This window comes from Salvelinus alpinus, chromosome 37 (genome assembly GCF_045679555.1).
Source record: "Salvelinus alpinus chromosome 37, SLU_Salpinus.1, whole genome shotgun sequence".
Taxonomy (NCBI): domain Eukaryota; kingdom Metazoa; phylum Chordata; class Actinopteri; order Salmoniformes; family Salmonidae; genus Salvelinus; species Salvelinus alpinus.
Window position 1 is genome coordinate 5,808,834 of NC_092122.1, and position 15,710 is coordinate 5,824,543.

The 15,710-nt window shown below is 42.7% G+C and overlaps 1 protein-coding gene across 5 annotated transcripts in view; it reads right to left on the reverse strand.

The window, feature by feature from the left end:
* The window catches only part of dock4b (dedicator of cytokinesis 4b), a 146,813-nt gene that overhangs the window by 12,204 nt on the left and 118,899 nt on the right, over positions 1-15,710 (reverse strand). For all 5 annotated transcript variants that reach the window (XM_071386971.1, XM_071386968.1, XM_071386969.1 and 2 more), the window contains 8 exons: positions 15,346-15,522; positions 9,702-9,785; positions 9,453-9,572; positions 9,145-9,269; positions 8,390-8,510; positions 8,110-8,191; positions 1,484-1,593; positions 1,184-1,256 (listed from right to left, as the gene is read on the reverse strand). In XM_071386971.1, coding sequence (XP_071243072.1) covers positions 1,184-1,256; positions 1,484-1,593; positions 8,110-8,191; positions 8,390-8,510; positions 9,145-9,269; positions 9,453-9,572; positions 9,702-9,785; positions 15,346-15,522 — 892 coding nt within the window. The remainder of the gene's footprint in view (positions 1-1,183; positions 1,257-1,483; positions 1,594-8,109; positions 8,192-8,389; positions 8,511-9,144; positions 9,270-9,452; positions 9,573-9,701; positions 9,786-15,345; positions 15,523-15,710) is intronic.

The following is a 15,710-nucleotide window of genomic DNA, read 5'->3' on the forward strand; positions in this document are numbered from 1 at the left end:
GGGTGTCTCAGAGAGAGTGTGATATGCAAAAAACACATTTCCAATTAATACATGTGTGAAATAGGACAAATACAAGCACCCACCAAATGATGAATTATTATTATTAACAATCACCCACACCTCAATCTTCTTATGTACTGAATATCATGAAACTGACAAGTGTTGGTCTTAAACGCTTGCTGTGCTGTTAAGAATGCAGTGAGAGAAATCCCACTGTAAATAACACTTCCCTGTTCTCTCCTGTTAATATGAAGGTGCTCTTCCTGTGCTTAGTTCATACTTCCACAAACTGGTGTAAAAGAGCAGGTTTGCCTGGTTTGTGCATTTCCACTTGAGCTAAGTGAATACACCTTCAAGAGGCACACCGCTGTGCTTGTGGTTTGACATTATTTTTTGTGTATTTTCTATAAAATACTAATTTCATTAATTTTCCCTGAACCTCTAACCTTCAGTGAAGTTCACAGAAAGCAATCAAACAGCTGAACTTTTCTTAATTACACAAGGGCCCTTCCAAACTAGATTTGAAATGCCGCCCCACTGGAATATGTAAAAATATAAAGCGCTTATATAACATACAAAATATACAAAACGGACATCGGTGGGTAAAAAACTGAGACACATATGCATTTATACATATGCATAGCCTTCTGAAAAGGCATATCCCATCAACCCTTGGGGAATAAACATGTTTTCACGCATTCTGATAGTAATAAATAAGAAGCATCAATTGAACGTGTCTGTATCCCAAATGGCACCCTATTGGCCCAGAGCCCCATGGCCCTTGGTCAAAAGTAGTGCACTATTTAAGGAATAGGGTGCCATTTGGGATTCCTCACGTGTCTGTTGTTGCCTGTGAATGCTGATGGAGCTGGGAGGGAACAGACCTCGTGAGGAGAGGCTGTCATTGAAGCAGATGTCTACTCTCCAGACAAAGTCTGTCACACTCTCACCGGTCAGTCTGTCAACTACACTCATGTCCGGACAGATGACCATAGCTATGATCTCTTTGACCGACTGGAGGATGAGAAGCGACTGTTAAGCAGCACGCTAGTGTCTTGGTACGACACATAGGCAAGGATACTTTGGTGTTATAATGATTTTGGGCTTATATACACTCATGTACTGTAAAGAGAGATGGAGACAATGACTGAGATGACATACAAGACAATGAGACATGTTTTACCTTTGTCTGGTGCAGAAAGGTTAGGATCACTTCGGGGTAGTGTGGTGTCACCTATTTGATGAGGGGTCGCCCTCTAGAAAAATCAAACGAGACAGCACAATACTGAAGCTACAAAATCCATAAAGGAAAGTAAGATATCTTGACTTTGTGGAGTTCAGGTTTAGTCTTAACTTTGAGAAATCCATACTGTGAGTGACATGTCATGCTTGCTGAACAGCTCTTCGGGTTCAAACTGCAGAGATCTTAATAAAAAGGTATTATAACTATACTTTGTCTATTGATTTGTCCGTGTGTGTTCACCTGTGCAGGGTCTAGGGGATTGGGGTAGATGGCACTGACGGGTCTCTCCCTGGAAGAGAGGCAGGAGTTCTCTCTGGAATGCTTGTGTTTGTCCTGCAGCTGGGGAGAACCTGGAGGGAAAGGTAAGGAGAGATTTAGATGTAGATTTTACTGGCAACAGCTAGTCTTCCTGGGGTCCAACTCATAAAGAAAAATACTTTAACATGTACATTCATTTTAAAACATTATCAATGACATTACAGTCTTACACGGATACAAACATTACTTACGCAATAAGGCACGAGGGGGTGTGGTATATTGGCCATATTCCACAAGTTACCACCGACTAAATCTATGATGTTAAAATGCCTATTTTACTCTGTTCCATCTGACTGCGCAATCCACTGTCTCATCAGCCCAGGCAAATCAAATCAAATTTTATTTGTCACATACACATGGTTAGCAGATGTTAATGCGAGTGTAGCGAAATGCTTGTGCTTCTAGTTCCGACAATGCAGTAATAACCAACGAGTAATCTAACCTAACAATTCCACAACTACTACCTTATACACACAAGTGTAAAGGGATAAAGAATATGTACATAAAGATATATGAATGAGTGATGGTACAGAACGGCATAGGCAAGATGCAGTAGATGGTATAGAGTACAGTATATACATATGAGATGAGTAATGTAGGGTATATAAACATAAAGTGGCATAGTTTAAAGTGGCTAGTGATACATGTATTACATAAAGATGGCAAGATGCAGTAGATGATATAGAGTACAGTATATATATATATATATATATATATATATATATATATATATATATATATATATATATATATATATATATATAGGCAGGGAAGTTATAAACTTGATCTCCACTATAAAAAGCATCTAGACATTATGTCACATTTCTTTTGGACTAACATTAGTTTTCAATAGCGGAGATTTGTATAAACCTTGCGGTCTGTCTCTCCGGCATTTGCAACATTGTTTCAATATTCAAATTCGATCTCCAACTGTCCCATAGTAATGAACGTGTCAGGAGTCGGGACGAGAGAGAGGCAGGCAGCGTTTCTCAGCCAGTCGAAATCATGAATCATTTTTATGGATATATACAAAACAATGTCAATTGAAAAAAGGTCAAACGAAACGAAGTGCAGCTAGTTTTCAGTCTTTCCAGCTTTAGTTTGAAGTTATTGTGTTAGTTGTGTTGTTGGCTAGCTCCTCTGAACCGTGTCCTAACGAGAGAGCACATTTTCTATGCCAGGCGAAATCATGCCTCATTAGCTCATTGTTATGGATGTATCCGAATAAATGTCACTAGAAAAACTGCTTAACAAATGCAGCTACTGTTGTTATTCTGTCTGCACTGTTTGATGTGACTGTAAATTATCCGTAGTTGGCTAGCTAGCAAGCAAGGGATAAGAACGTTGCCAGCCAGTATGGCAATGGAACATTTAGAACGAACGACTGGGTCGCGTCCATAGATACAGAACAAAAAGACTGAACGACTGGGTCGCGTCCATAGATACAGAACAAAAAGACTGAACGACTGGGTCGCGTCTCTGGTAACCAAACCAATAGAACGAACGACCAGCCGGCTTGGGTAGCAACCTTAGATTTGTGTCGGGAATATATATTGTGGAAGGACGAAATGATATGAATACATTCATCAAAATAAAGTAATGAAAATATGTCAATCATTATTTGAATATGTTGGTAACCCTTTGTATAAAAGTGATAATGCCTGAGAAGCCGGTGTTTGGAGGATATATTGGCACGGTTTGTCAGACCTTGACTTCGTCTCATGCCTAACAACACCCCTGCCAATATCTCCTCAGGCATTATCACTTAAATAAACTGGTTACCAACGCAATTAGAGCAGTAACAATAAATGTTCTGTCATACCCATGGTCTACAGTCTGATATACCACGGCTGTCAGCCAATCAGCATTCAGGGCTTGAACCACCCAGTTTATAATACATATTAGATGACAAATAATCGTCTGAACCGATTTATCGGGACGATGTTGGCCTTTTCTAGTCTATTGTCTAACTCTATTGGCTTTGCTGATAGTCCCCTCTGCCTGAGCCACGAGCACTGCACAATGCAGAAGAAAATCAGAAGCAGCAAGCTAGCTTATTCTACAACAGAAAGGTGCAGTATTGAGAAATGGGTGAATTGACACAGTGACCAAAATCGAACTTCTGTTGCAAATATAAGTTTAATTAATTCACTAATAATAAGGCTCGTGTCGACATGCCCGGAGAAGCATGCAATAAGGAAGCTAGCTAAGCAGATAGCTATGTGACCAATTAGCGACGATTAGAATAACTAACCCTTTCGTCTGTGGTGTTAGCTAGCTAGCTATATTAGCTACCATGCTAGTTAGCTGGCTAGATAAACATGGTGCTAAGGTATCAGATAGGAGCTAATAGCAGAGAGGAAGAGGAAGAGAGAGGCTCAACTCGGCCAAAAATCTGTCTCTCTCCAGCAGGTGGCGTTTTATTCGTTGTTTTGCCCACCAAGCAAGGACATTTTTGTATTGAGGTCAATGAGTGTCGAATTTGGTCAACAAAAACATGTATGGCTTTTTTTCTACGTAAGGTTAATTTGATCTAATAGATGTTTTGTAATGCTTAAGTTGTTACGAGTGTACTGATACAAGTACGACACGTCACATTCTGGCAACTTTGAGAAAAAACACTTTATATCGGAGTTATCTTGAGATAACTATGCATATTCATGGCATGAGGCTAGTAGCATAGCATCTCTCTCCATTGAATACAGGCGGTTGTGTAATCAACCCTCATCGAAGATTCTAAAAATTGATCCAAAGAAAGGATAGGTGGGAGTTACAGCCCACCATGCCGCTTTGTGGACAATTATTGTTAGGGCGGAAGACACGTACTGTATCTTGTCAGCATATCCATTATCTTTGCTAAGAGCCAATGTAGCTAGCTAGTGTTAGCTGGTTATCATTTTGAACATGCAGCATTTTCAGCAACGAGCCATCTGACTTGCGGTGTAAAGTTAGCTATTTACTATTGTGCTAATCTGACCAGCAGCAATCGTATCCGTAAACTGACAGTTAATAGTAGGAAGTAGACGCTTGTCGTAATAAGGAAAGAAGGAAGTGTTTTAAAATGCCTAATGGGCAGACTTGAGACATTCAGACAGAACATGCATTGTCGTTTCCTCTTTCTTCCTACCCTCACTCTCCTTGTTAGATATTATGCACATTTATAGCTTGGTAGCAAATTACATCGCCATTGAGCTAGTTCTCATAGTAGCAGTACACAGCTCCAAGTGATATGAGTGATGGAGAGAGACGCAAAGAGATGTGAGAAGGAGTGGAGTTACAGCCTCGCCCTATCCAATCGTAGCAGTATGGTGAAGTTACATTATAAATATGCTTTAACTAGGTTACCTAGATCAGATAGGGGAGAGGCGTTGTGTTATTTGTTTTATTGGAGAGAGAGCGAGAGACAGAGGAAGAGGGAGGGAGTGTGAGAATAGATGTTAAACCAATGATGACACAAAAAACACAAGTGCAAAAGGTGGTCTTGTTAGACGAGCGAGACACACAAATAAACGAGCATAGAAGCTGGTAGTCAACAACTATCGACCAACCAACAGCTCCCTGTTTCACATCCTCCACCCTGGCTGTTTCCACCTCACTAACCTCAGCACATAAAAGACCTGCCGGGCTGGCTGTCACACTGTGGTGGCACCAGACACTCATTCCAGGGATAAACACACACACACACACACACACACACACACACACACACACACACACACACACACACACACACACACACACACACACACACACACACACACACACACACACACACACACACACACACACACACACACACACACACACACACTACGGGCAGTAATGATTACAGCTATTCACTGGCTGCCCATAGATCCTTTTCCATTACACATTATATGGCAATTAGCTTTAAAATGGACATCATATGGGAATGAGATGACCATCTTACAGGCAGTTCAGTTTGCTGTACTTCTCTAAACACTTTATGGTCCTGGCAGTGGCTTTATAGGGGTCCTTCTGGTTGCACAGGATGCCAAGAGGAGTGTATAGGCATCCGTAAATGTCTCCATATATTCTTATGTTTAACACATGGCTGTGGTTAAAAGCTTCTTATAGGACTTCGAGACATTCTCTATGATTCCCAGGTGCAATCAACAATGCACCCTCTCAAGATATTCTTCGTCTCTCCATTTCATCTCTCTTTCTTTCTCCCATGTATGCGTTCAATGCATACATTTCTCAATCAAACAATCCTTTGTTTTTACCAATCTAACTACATCACTCTTTCTGTCTACTTTCATCTCCTTTGTCGTTTGGTTGATTTGGATAGGGACAAGTACAAACACATGGACACAATGAACAAACAATCATCCCTAGGGTGTTTCCATCTCATGCTAATTTTCAACAACAGTCCCTAGAATGGCTTTTATGGAAACAAAAGGAAAGGAAGTCATGCATAATCAATTAAAATCCCATTTAAAATCACATATCAGTACATTATCACAATTAAACGCACAAAGCAAATGTCATATTGTGGTGGCAGAGTTTGGGGTGAGCTGTTGTAACTTCTCAAGGGATGTGTTCTGTGTTGGACTGTGATGTTATGCCTTTCGTAGACTCCTGGTATGTCTGCACCCTAACACAAGGCCATTGTGTTCTGGAACTGTTGCTTGTGTTAAATAACTGTGTTGCGTAAACTATATGATTGTATAATCACCTCCCACTATATAAGGGGCATGTAACAATTTACTCTTGGAGCTCTTCCCTGTGAAATCAGAGATAGATCTCCCCTGCAGCTGCTTACTTAAAGATTTTTCTATTATACAATTAAATAGTCTCTGCCTTAATCTTCGGATCAAATGTTCCACAACAATTAGAAGCACTAAGCAAATGTCCTACGTATTTACCCATATTTACAACTTGAAGGCGGAACGAGGGCCTCAACGCGTCTGTTGATAACACACAGCAGCTCATACATGGTTGCACTGTTGGAGCTACAGCAACCCGTTCTTTGGTGTTTCTTTTGAATGTACTAAAAGTTCCGGCTGTTTATGATCTTCTGATGAAGTGTTCCCTGCATGTGCTCCGTTGTAAGAGAAGGAGGACTGGCCAATAGAAGTTTTAGAGGGATATTTAGAGGGACCCTGGTTTCAACAGGAGGCCCCCCCTGGTGGACATGCCAAGCCGTTGCAGCTTCTGCATGCGCTTGATCAGGGATTTAGGCGCAAAATCATTGAGACACTTACACACAAGATTCCCATTTGCAAATTTGATGAAGAGTTCAACACTTTTCAAGATGTGACAATGTTGTGCTTTCGGTCCAGGATTTTCAGTGCAAGGTTAAACAGAGACTCAAGGGGTCTCAGCACTGGCTGGCTGGCCTGGAACCAGGATGTTAAACAGTAGAACATGTGAGAGAACACCCCTGCATGTACGAATAAGAAGACACGGTCAAGAGGCAGACACGTCTTATTAATGTGAAACAGTGGAGGTTTGCTTTGATGCTCCTACTGATCTTTTAGTGGGTCCAGGCTGATCGACAGATACTCCACCACTTTGACTTGTTCAATTGTCTCTCCTTTGATGCTGACAGAGAGTGATGCTGTCAGCTTCCTTGTTGAGAAACAAAATGAGGCCGTTTTAAACCAAGTGTCCAACTGAGTCCAGGTGTTCTGTCAGTTGTTCAGAGACAGCAGTAAAGGTTTTACCAAACACATAGACAACACTATCGGCACTTACACTGGTCTCTGGTACATAAATCATTGATGCATAATGTGAAGAGAATCGGGCCAAGTACCAAAGCCTGCGGAATTCCTTTTTTTATTTTTTAAATGTGGATTTGATGTTATTGATGACCACACACTGTCCATGGTATTCCAGATAGGAACCAAACCAGCTTATGGCTTTGTCTGAGAAATTAAACTCGTGGAGTTTGGAGATCAGAACACCGTGATTAACTGTGTCAAAGGACTTTTTCATGTCGTGGAAGACTGCTCCGACCACATTTCCCTTATCTAGTGACTTCTTGATGTTCTCGAGTAGTACAACGTTTTCGTTTCAGTGAAGTATTTTGGTCTGAATACAGATTGTTACCAGGGCAAGTACTGATAATATTTCAGATATGATATGTTTTTCCTCTCTCTCTTACTCTCTCTCTCTCTTTCTAGAGAGGATATTTTCTCCCAATGTTTTTCTTTCAAAGTCATATTTGTTTTCAGTTTTAGGGAAGAAAATTGCCTGTATGTCTGCAAAGTCCTCGCAGTGTAAAAGGAAATGCAGCTCTGTCTCGACCTCTCTTTGAGTGCAGAGTGTGCACAGCCTGTCCTCTCTGCCTGATCTGCCTGTGATGGCAGGTCTCTATGGCCAGGCTGTGTTCATTGAGTCTGTACATAGAAAACTGAGAAAAACACTGATCTATCAGTCGCCATGCCACCGAGTGTTTGAGGCCAAAAAGCATTCAACTGTGTTTTGGGTTATTGTGGTGTCTTTCCAATAGGTGATATCTTTTTATTTTTGTTCTTCATTGGTTTCAACCCCTCCCCCTCTCTTTCTCTCTCTGCTAGTCTTACCTCTGGCGCTGGACGGAGCAGAGCTGGTCACGTTGGGAGAGGCAGAATGATTGGAGCTGAGGCTTGAGGTAGATGGGCTGGGCTGCAGGGACAAACAACTACATCAACAACATCACTGACAAGTTAAGAATTATAGACAGCCAGGATCGTGTGGGGGAGTGAAATTATCCAAATCTAGTTTAGATCAGTGCCTTTCTCAAGTGAGCTTTTGCAAACACCAACAAAAAGAAGGAATTCACAGAAAAAGGGTGGTTGAGGGTAAATTCAATTGGAATTGTACCTGCATGTTGAAGACTTCGTCAGAGCTCTCCGACTGCCCTGTGATGTTGCTCACTTCATTGGAGGCCTGAGAGGACAGCGATGATGACGAGTAGCGGTTGACAGCCGGGTAGGTGAGGGGACTGATCACAAACATAACACACACATTGAGAGAAAGAGAGAGAGAAAATAAGACCAGTTACTTTCAGAATTTGGTTGAGCCTTCATCTGACATAATACCATATGGTTCTGATAAAAAGGCCCAATATCTCTCCTTAAATCACATGTTGTAACTGCTAGTGAGTTTTACATTTGCAAGATGTCGACTTAAGAGAACAGTAAAAACTCAGTGAGAGAAATGTCAGTGACAGATTGAGGCTGGTGGTGCGTGTGTGTGTTTGTGTGTCCCTCTGGGCAGTGTAGGTTTGTGCCTCTTTACGCTCGATGGAGGTAGGATGTCACAGGTAGAGAATGGCAGGGTCACTGAGCACACACACAATCTGTCCACCAGCCTGGCAGCACACACACACACACACACACAGAGAGCTGCCCACCTACGCCCATATGGTGCCATACCAGGGAGTGAGAAAGAGAGGAGAGGAGAGAGAGAGTGAGCTAGAGAGTATAGGATGTGCAGACAGAAAGGGAGAGGAAAGAAAAGAGTATGAGGAAGGGAGTGAAAAGAGGAAGAGACAGAAGAAAAAAAGGGAGAAGGCGAAAGGAAGAGTGGAAAGAACAGAGAGAGAGAGAGATAGAGACGAGGACAGTGTTTCTCACCTGCGTCTGGCCACCACGCGAGCGCCATCTGGGCTGATGATGTTGGGGACCGAGTTCCTGCATGAACTACGCGGGCTGCCATTGGTGAAGTGCACGGGGCTGGCGCGCACGTACGCCGGAAACTCCTGCGGTGGGGATTAGAGAGAAGGGCAAACGGAGGGAGAAGGAGAAGAGGGGGGGGGGGGGGTAAACATGTGATTAGCATATTGTTTATGCTAGCATGAGTTAAGGTTGTGCTGACGCAGGTTTGATGAAGGTCAATTTGAGGATTTGACAGATTGTGCTCCTGTTGAGTGGCCTTCACTAACCTGGATCCCCAGACTAGACTTCATCACATGAAACTGGTCCACCAGCTTCTTGTGTAGAGGTCTCATGTCCTGAGGAACAAACTTCTCGTGGACGGCCAGGCCATACTCCAGGATGTGAGCCTAGAGGGGAGTCGGAGACAGTGCATTTCCTTTGTTAACGTTAATCTCTTCCAGATTAAATATCATCACAAAGGTTTAGCAGTTCTCCTATTAAAGTAGGGCTAGTGTTTTCCAACATTGGAAACTGACCTGCTCGAACATGAGTTCCCTTAGTCGTCCGATCTTCTCCCCGTCCTCCGGGTGATTCACGATGTAGTCTTTCACAAAGAATGCCTGCACGAACACAATTCATTGTATGTTTTGAATTTGTTTGATTTCATCAATTTACTTCATTGTGTCACCATGTTTCCCCCAGGGCGGTCGGATGGATGGACGGTCGGACTGTCTGTCCGACTGTCTGTCCGACTGTCTGTCCGACTGTGTCTTTTTGTTGGCAAAAGACAAAAAGGAAGAAATAATATTCATAATGTAAACATGTTTTGCATAATTTTGATCATACATTAACTTCTCTTGGGTAGGGGGCAGCATTCGGAATTTTGGATGAAAAGCATGCCCAAATTAAACTGCCAGCTACTCATCCCCAGAAGATAAGATATGCATATTATTAGTAGATTTCGATAGAAAACACTCTGAAGTTTCAAAAACTGTTTGAATCATATCTGTGAGTATAACAGAACTTATTTAGCAGGCGAAACCCCGAGGACACACCATTCAGATTTGTTTTTTTGAGGTCACTCTCTTTTCAATGAGTTTTCATTGGGAAACCAGATTTCTAAGGGACTTTCAGTTCCTACCGCTTCCACTGGATGTCAACAGTCTTTAGAAATTGGTTGAGGTTATTCCTTTGTGTAATGAAGAAGTACGGCCATCTTGAAGGAGAGTCACTTGAAGTGTCCTGTTAGATAGAAGTGACCAGAAAGCTAGCTACAGTTGGTTTTAATCCTGTATTGAACACAGATCATCCCGTCTTCAATTTTATCGATTATTTACGTTAAAAAATACCTAAAGTTGTATTACAAAAGTAGTGTGAAATTTTTTGGCAAAGTTTACAGGTAACCTTTGAGATATTTTGTAGTCACGTTTCACAATTTGGAACCGGTGTTTTTCTGGATCAAACGCGCCAAATAAATGGACATTCTGGATATATATCGACGGAATTAATCGAACAAAAGGACCATTTGTGATGTTTATGGGACATATTGGAGTGCCAACAACAGAAGCTCGTCAAAGGTAAGGCATGAATTATATTTTTATTTCTGCGTTTCGTGTCGCGCCTGCAGGGTTGAAATATGCTTATCTCTCTTTGTTTACAATGGTGCTATCCTCAGATAATAGCATCGTTTGCTTTCGCTGAAAAGCCTATTTGAATTCTGACATGTTGGCTGGATTCACAACCAGTGTAGCTTTAATTTGGTATCTTTCATGTGTGACTTAATGAAAGTTTGATTTTTATAGTAATTTTTATAGTAATTAATTTGAATTTGGCGCTCTGCATTTTCTCAGGCTTTTAAACCAAGTGAGACAGTAGCGTCCCGCCTAAACTCAGATTTTTTGATATAAATATGAACTTTACCGAACAAAACATACATGTATTGTGTAACATGAAGTCCTAAAGTCCTCTGAGTGTCATCTGATGAAGATCTTCAAAGGTTAGTGATTCATTTTATCTCTATTTCTGCTTTTTGTTACACCTCTCTTTGGCTGTCTTTTTCTGTGACTTGGCTCTAACATAACATAATCATTTGGTGTGCTTTCGTCGTAAAACCTTTTTGAAATCGGACACTTTGGCTAGACTTACAACAAGTGTATCTTTAAAATGGTGTAAAATACTTGCATGTTTGAGGAATTTAAATTATGGGATTTCTGTTGTTTTGAATTTGGCGCACTGCAGTTTCACTGGCTGTTGACGAGGTGGGACGCTACCGTTCCACATACCCTAGTGAGGTTAAGTGCATATTCCCTGATGTTGGTATCGCAACTCTTGAGATGAGTGCAGATTAGAGCCAAGGCTTTTTAATCTGCGTCACAATAAAATTTTAATAAAAACACATCAGAAAATGAACAACATAAACTCAAAAATCTTCAGTGGAGAGAGAGCAAAGGGGGAAGAGTCGCCACAAAGGAGAAAGCAGGGTTCTCTCTCCCTTACAAGGTCTTTGTGGCGGACTATCTCCAAAGAGACAGAGAGAGATATGGGAGAGCGGGAGTGGGGGACTCAAAAGGGAGAGGAGCTCACTGCTTACTTCAAAGCCCACTCCCAAACAGGCATGGTCCTATCTGTGTCTACCATCTGAGTGTGAGAGGCAACCTCTACCATGACGCTTGACAACAATATAACAGCGCTAGCTAGGCTACAGTAGCACGCTCATCTCCCGATTGTTATCCCCGACACAAAACACAGCTTCACGACCCCTGCTGTGACGCTGTGAACGCCAGGGTCGATTTGACCGAAAGAACTGGCGTGAAAGACAGTCCAAAGCCATAGAAATATACATTCAAAGGGGAAAAGGGACTTATTCCGTCTCAGTGAACCGTAGCGCGGCTGTATGAATAATACGGTCTGAAACACATAGCCAAAGGTGGAAAAATAATCAATATTTGCATCAAATTATACTTATACTCTCGTGCTGGTTGGACTTGAGATTGGAGGAGAAACTCCAAGTGTCAAGTGACATTGTGAATCATTATAAAACCTCAATTAAAAGACGAAACGGCGGCAATAAATAGATATTAAACCAGGCTGGATTCTCCTTCAGGGCTGGAACTATAACCATGAGCAATAAATCGAAATATGAATGCTGATGTCTGCTTCATTTATGGCTGAACAAATTGGCATAAAAGTCAATTGCGTTATCCTAATAAAGGAACTGATTTATACTGTATTGTGTGCAATATTCCTCAAGAGACCTTCATACGTCAATACCATGGAGCATTAGGCATACAAAATGCCTATGTATGACGCTCTCATTGTCTTCATGGACAGTACATAGATCATCATTATATCTCTTGATCGTACACATATTAAATTAGTAATACATTTATAAAATGTATGCATTGAATATCATTGAATATACAGTGGGGAGAACAAGTATTTGATACACTGCCGATTTTGCAGGTTTTCCTACTTACAAAGCATGTAGAGGTCTGTAATTTTTATCATAGGTACACTTCAACTGTGAGAGACGGAATTTAAAACAAAAATCCAGAAAATCACATTGTATGATTTTTAAGTAATTAATTCGCATTTTATTGCATGACATAAGTATTTGATCACCTACCAACCAGTAAGAATTCCGGCTCTCACAGACCTGTTAGTTTTTCTTTAAGAAGCCCTCCTGTTCTCCACTCATTACCTGTATTAACTGCACCTGTTTGAACTCGTTACCTGTATAAAAGACACCTGTCCACCCACGCAATCAAACAGACTCCAACCTCTCCACAATGGCCAAGACCAGAGAGCTGTGTAAGGACATCAGGGATAAAATTGTAGACCTGCACAAGGCTGGGATGGGCTACAGGACAATAGGTAAGCAGCTTGGTGAGAAGGCAACAACTGTTGGCGCAATTATTAGAAAATGGAAGAAGTTCAAGATGACGGTCAATCACCCTCGGTCTGGGGCTCCATGCAAGATCTCACCTCGTGGGGCATCAATGATCATGAGGAAGGTGAGGGATCAGCCCAGAACTACACGGCAGGACCTGGTTAATGACCTGAAGAGAGCTGGGACCACAGTCTCAAAGAAAACCATTAATAACACACTACGCCGTCATGGATTAAAATCCTGCAGCGCACGCAAGGTCCCCCTGCTCAAGCCAGCGCATGTCCAGGCCCGTCTGAAGTTTGCCAATGACCATCTGGATGATCCAGAGGAGGAATTGGAGAAGGTCATGTGGTCTGATGAGACAAAAATAGAGCTTTTTGGTCTAAACTCCACTCGCCGTGTTTGGAGGAAGAAGAAGGATTAGTACAACCCCAAGAACACCATCCTAACCGTGAAGCTTGGAGGTGGAAACATCATTCTTTGGGGATGCTTTTCTGCAAAGGGGACAGGATGACTGCACCGTATTGAGGGGAGGATGGATGGGGCCATGCATCGCGAGATCTTGGCCAACAACCTCCTTCCCTCAGTAAGAGCATTGAAGATAGGTCGTGGCTGGGTCTTCCAGCATGACAACGACCCGAAACACACAGCCAGGGCAACTAAGGAGTGGCTCCGTAAGAAGCATCTCAAGGTCCTGGAGTGGCCTAGCCAGTCTCCAGACCTGAACCCAATAGAAAATCTTTGGAGGGAGCTGAAAGTCCGTATTGCCCAGCGACAGCCCCGAAACCTGAAGGATCTGGAGAAGGTCTGTATGGAGGAGTGGGCCAAAATCCCTGCTGCAGTGTGTGCAAACCTGGTCAAGAACTACAGGAAACGTATGATCTCTGTAATTGCAAATAAAGGTTTCTGTACCAAATATTAAGTTCTGCTTTTCTGATGTATCAAATACTTATGTCATGCAATAAAATGCAAATTAATTACTTAAAAATCACACAATGTGATTTTCTGGATTTTTGTTTTAGATTCCGTCTCTCACAGTTGAAGTGTACCCGTGATAAGAATTACAGACCTCTACATGCTTTGTAAGTAGGAAAACCTGCAAAATCGGCAGTGTATCAAATACTTGTTCTCCCCACTGTATATATGAAACCTCCTGGGTCTAAACAGTCACGGCATGTAGTCTATAGATTCTGCAGAATCGTATATCATCATATCCTTCATACAAGGAGCCTATCGGATCAAAGCTCTGGCAGATAATGTACTTCAAGCAGCAACAGGTGGGCGTTGCGCAACACAGCCGTAGCTAGCCTAGCTATTCTCTCCCGGGTCAAACTCATTTCCTACAACATCCTCATCTCTAGCATCATCTCATCATCTCCACCACCAGTTTTAATAGAGGTGAGAGGTAGTGGCGGTCATGAGGAGAGCAGACCCCTGCTAACTTGGCCCTCTTAAGCCTCGCTGCAAACTCAATATGGCTAGCTGTAGTGATAATGTGAAGTTGCTAAGCAACCGAGAGCCACAGTACAGGACACACAGTTCGCTGGCTGACGCCGGAGGTCTCCTGGAAAAGGAGTGATTATAGCTCGGACGCTATAGCACTCCGTGATGGATTTGAAAAGAAAATAACAGGTTCATTCAACACTTAATTTACAGTACAGAGATGCAGGACATTAACTTCTGTATGTATTTTGTATATATTAGTATATATTTCAATGTAATGTGTGATTTATATTCCCTTGAATGTGTCTGAAGGAACTCCTTATTCTATGTCTGTCTGTCTGTCTGTCTGTCCGCGTCTGTCCGCGTCTGTCCCGCGTCTGCCCGTCTCTGTCTGTCCCGCGTCTGCCCGTCTCTGTCTGTCCCGCGTCTGCCCGTCTCTGTCTGTCCCGCGTCTGCCCGTCTCTGCCTCCCCGTCCGTCTCTGCCTCCCCGTCCGTCTCTGCCTCCCCGTCCGTCTCTGCCTCCCCGTCCGTCTCTGCCTCCCCGTCCGTCTCTGCCTCCCCGTCCGTCTGTCTGTCTGTCTTTGTCTGTCTCTGCCTCCGTCCGTCTGTCTGTCTTTCCTTGTCTTTTTGTCTGTCTCCGTCTGTCTGTCTTTGTCTGTCTCTGCCTCCGTCCGTCTGTCTGTCTTTGTCTATCTTTCCTTGTCTTTTTGTCTGTCTCCGTCTGTGTCTCTCTTTAAACAAACACATAATGCATACTGCAGACTGCAGATCTAGCAAGCCCAGACAATGTCTCCACACAATATTGAGTGACCAATGTAAGCCAGTGACATCATCATTGCCCTCTGACCTCTTGGTAGCGTGCGAGCCCCCCGTTGACGGCGGCGTCAATGACCCCGTTGAGGCACATGGTGAGGGGGTTGATGTTCTGCATCTGCCTGCTCTGGCACTGGGCGATCAGCGTCCGCAACTGCAGGTTCTTGTTCTCAATCACCTCGATGGCGTTCTCCAACGGGCTCACTTCCACCTAGAGGAGGAGAAAACAGGGTGATAAGGTATGAGTATATATATACAGACATATGCATAGCTCTATGGAGAGATACAACACACAAAACACACACACACAGAATGTGTATAAGTAGAGACAAGAAACACAAAATAAGGCAGGCCACATAAACACAATGCATTTTCTCTCACACACACACACACACACAC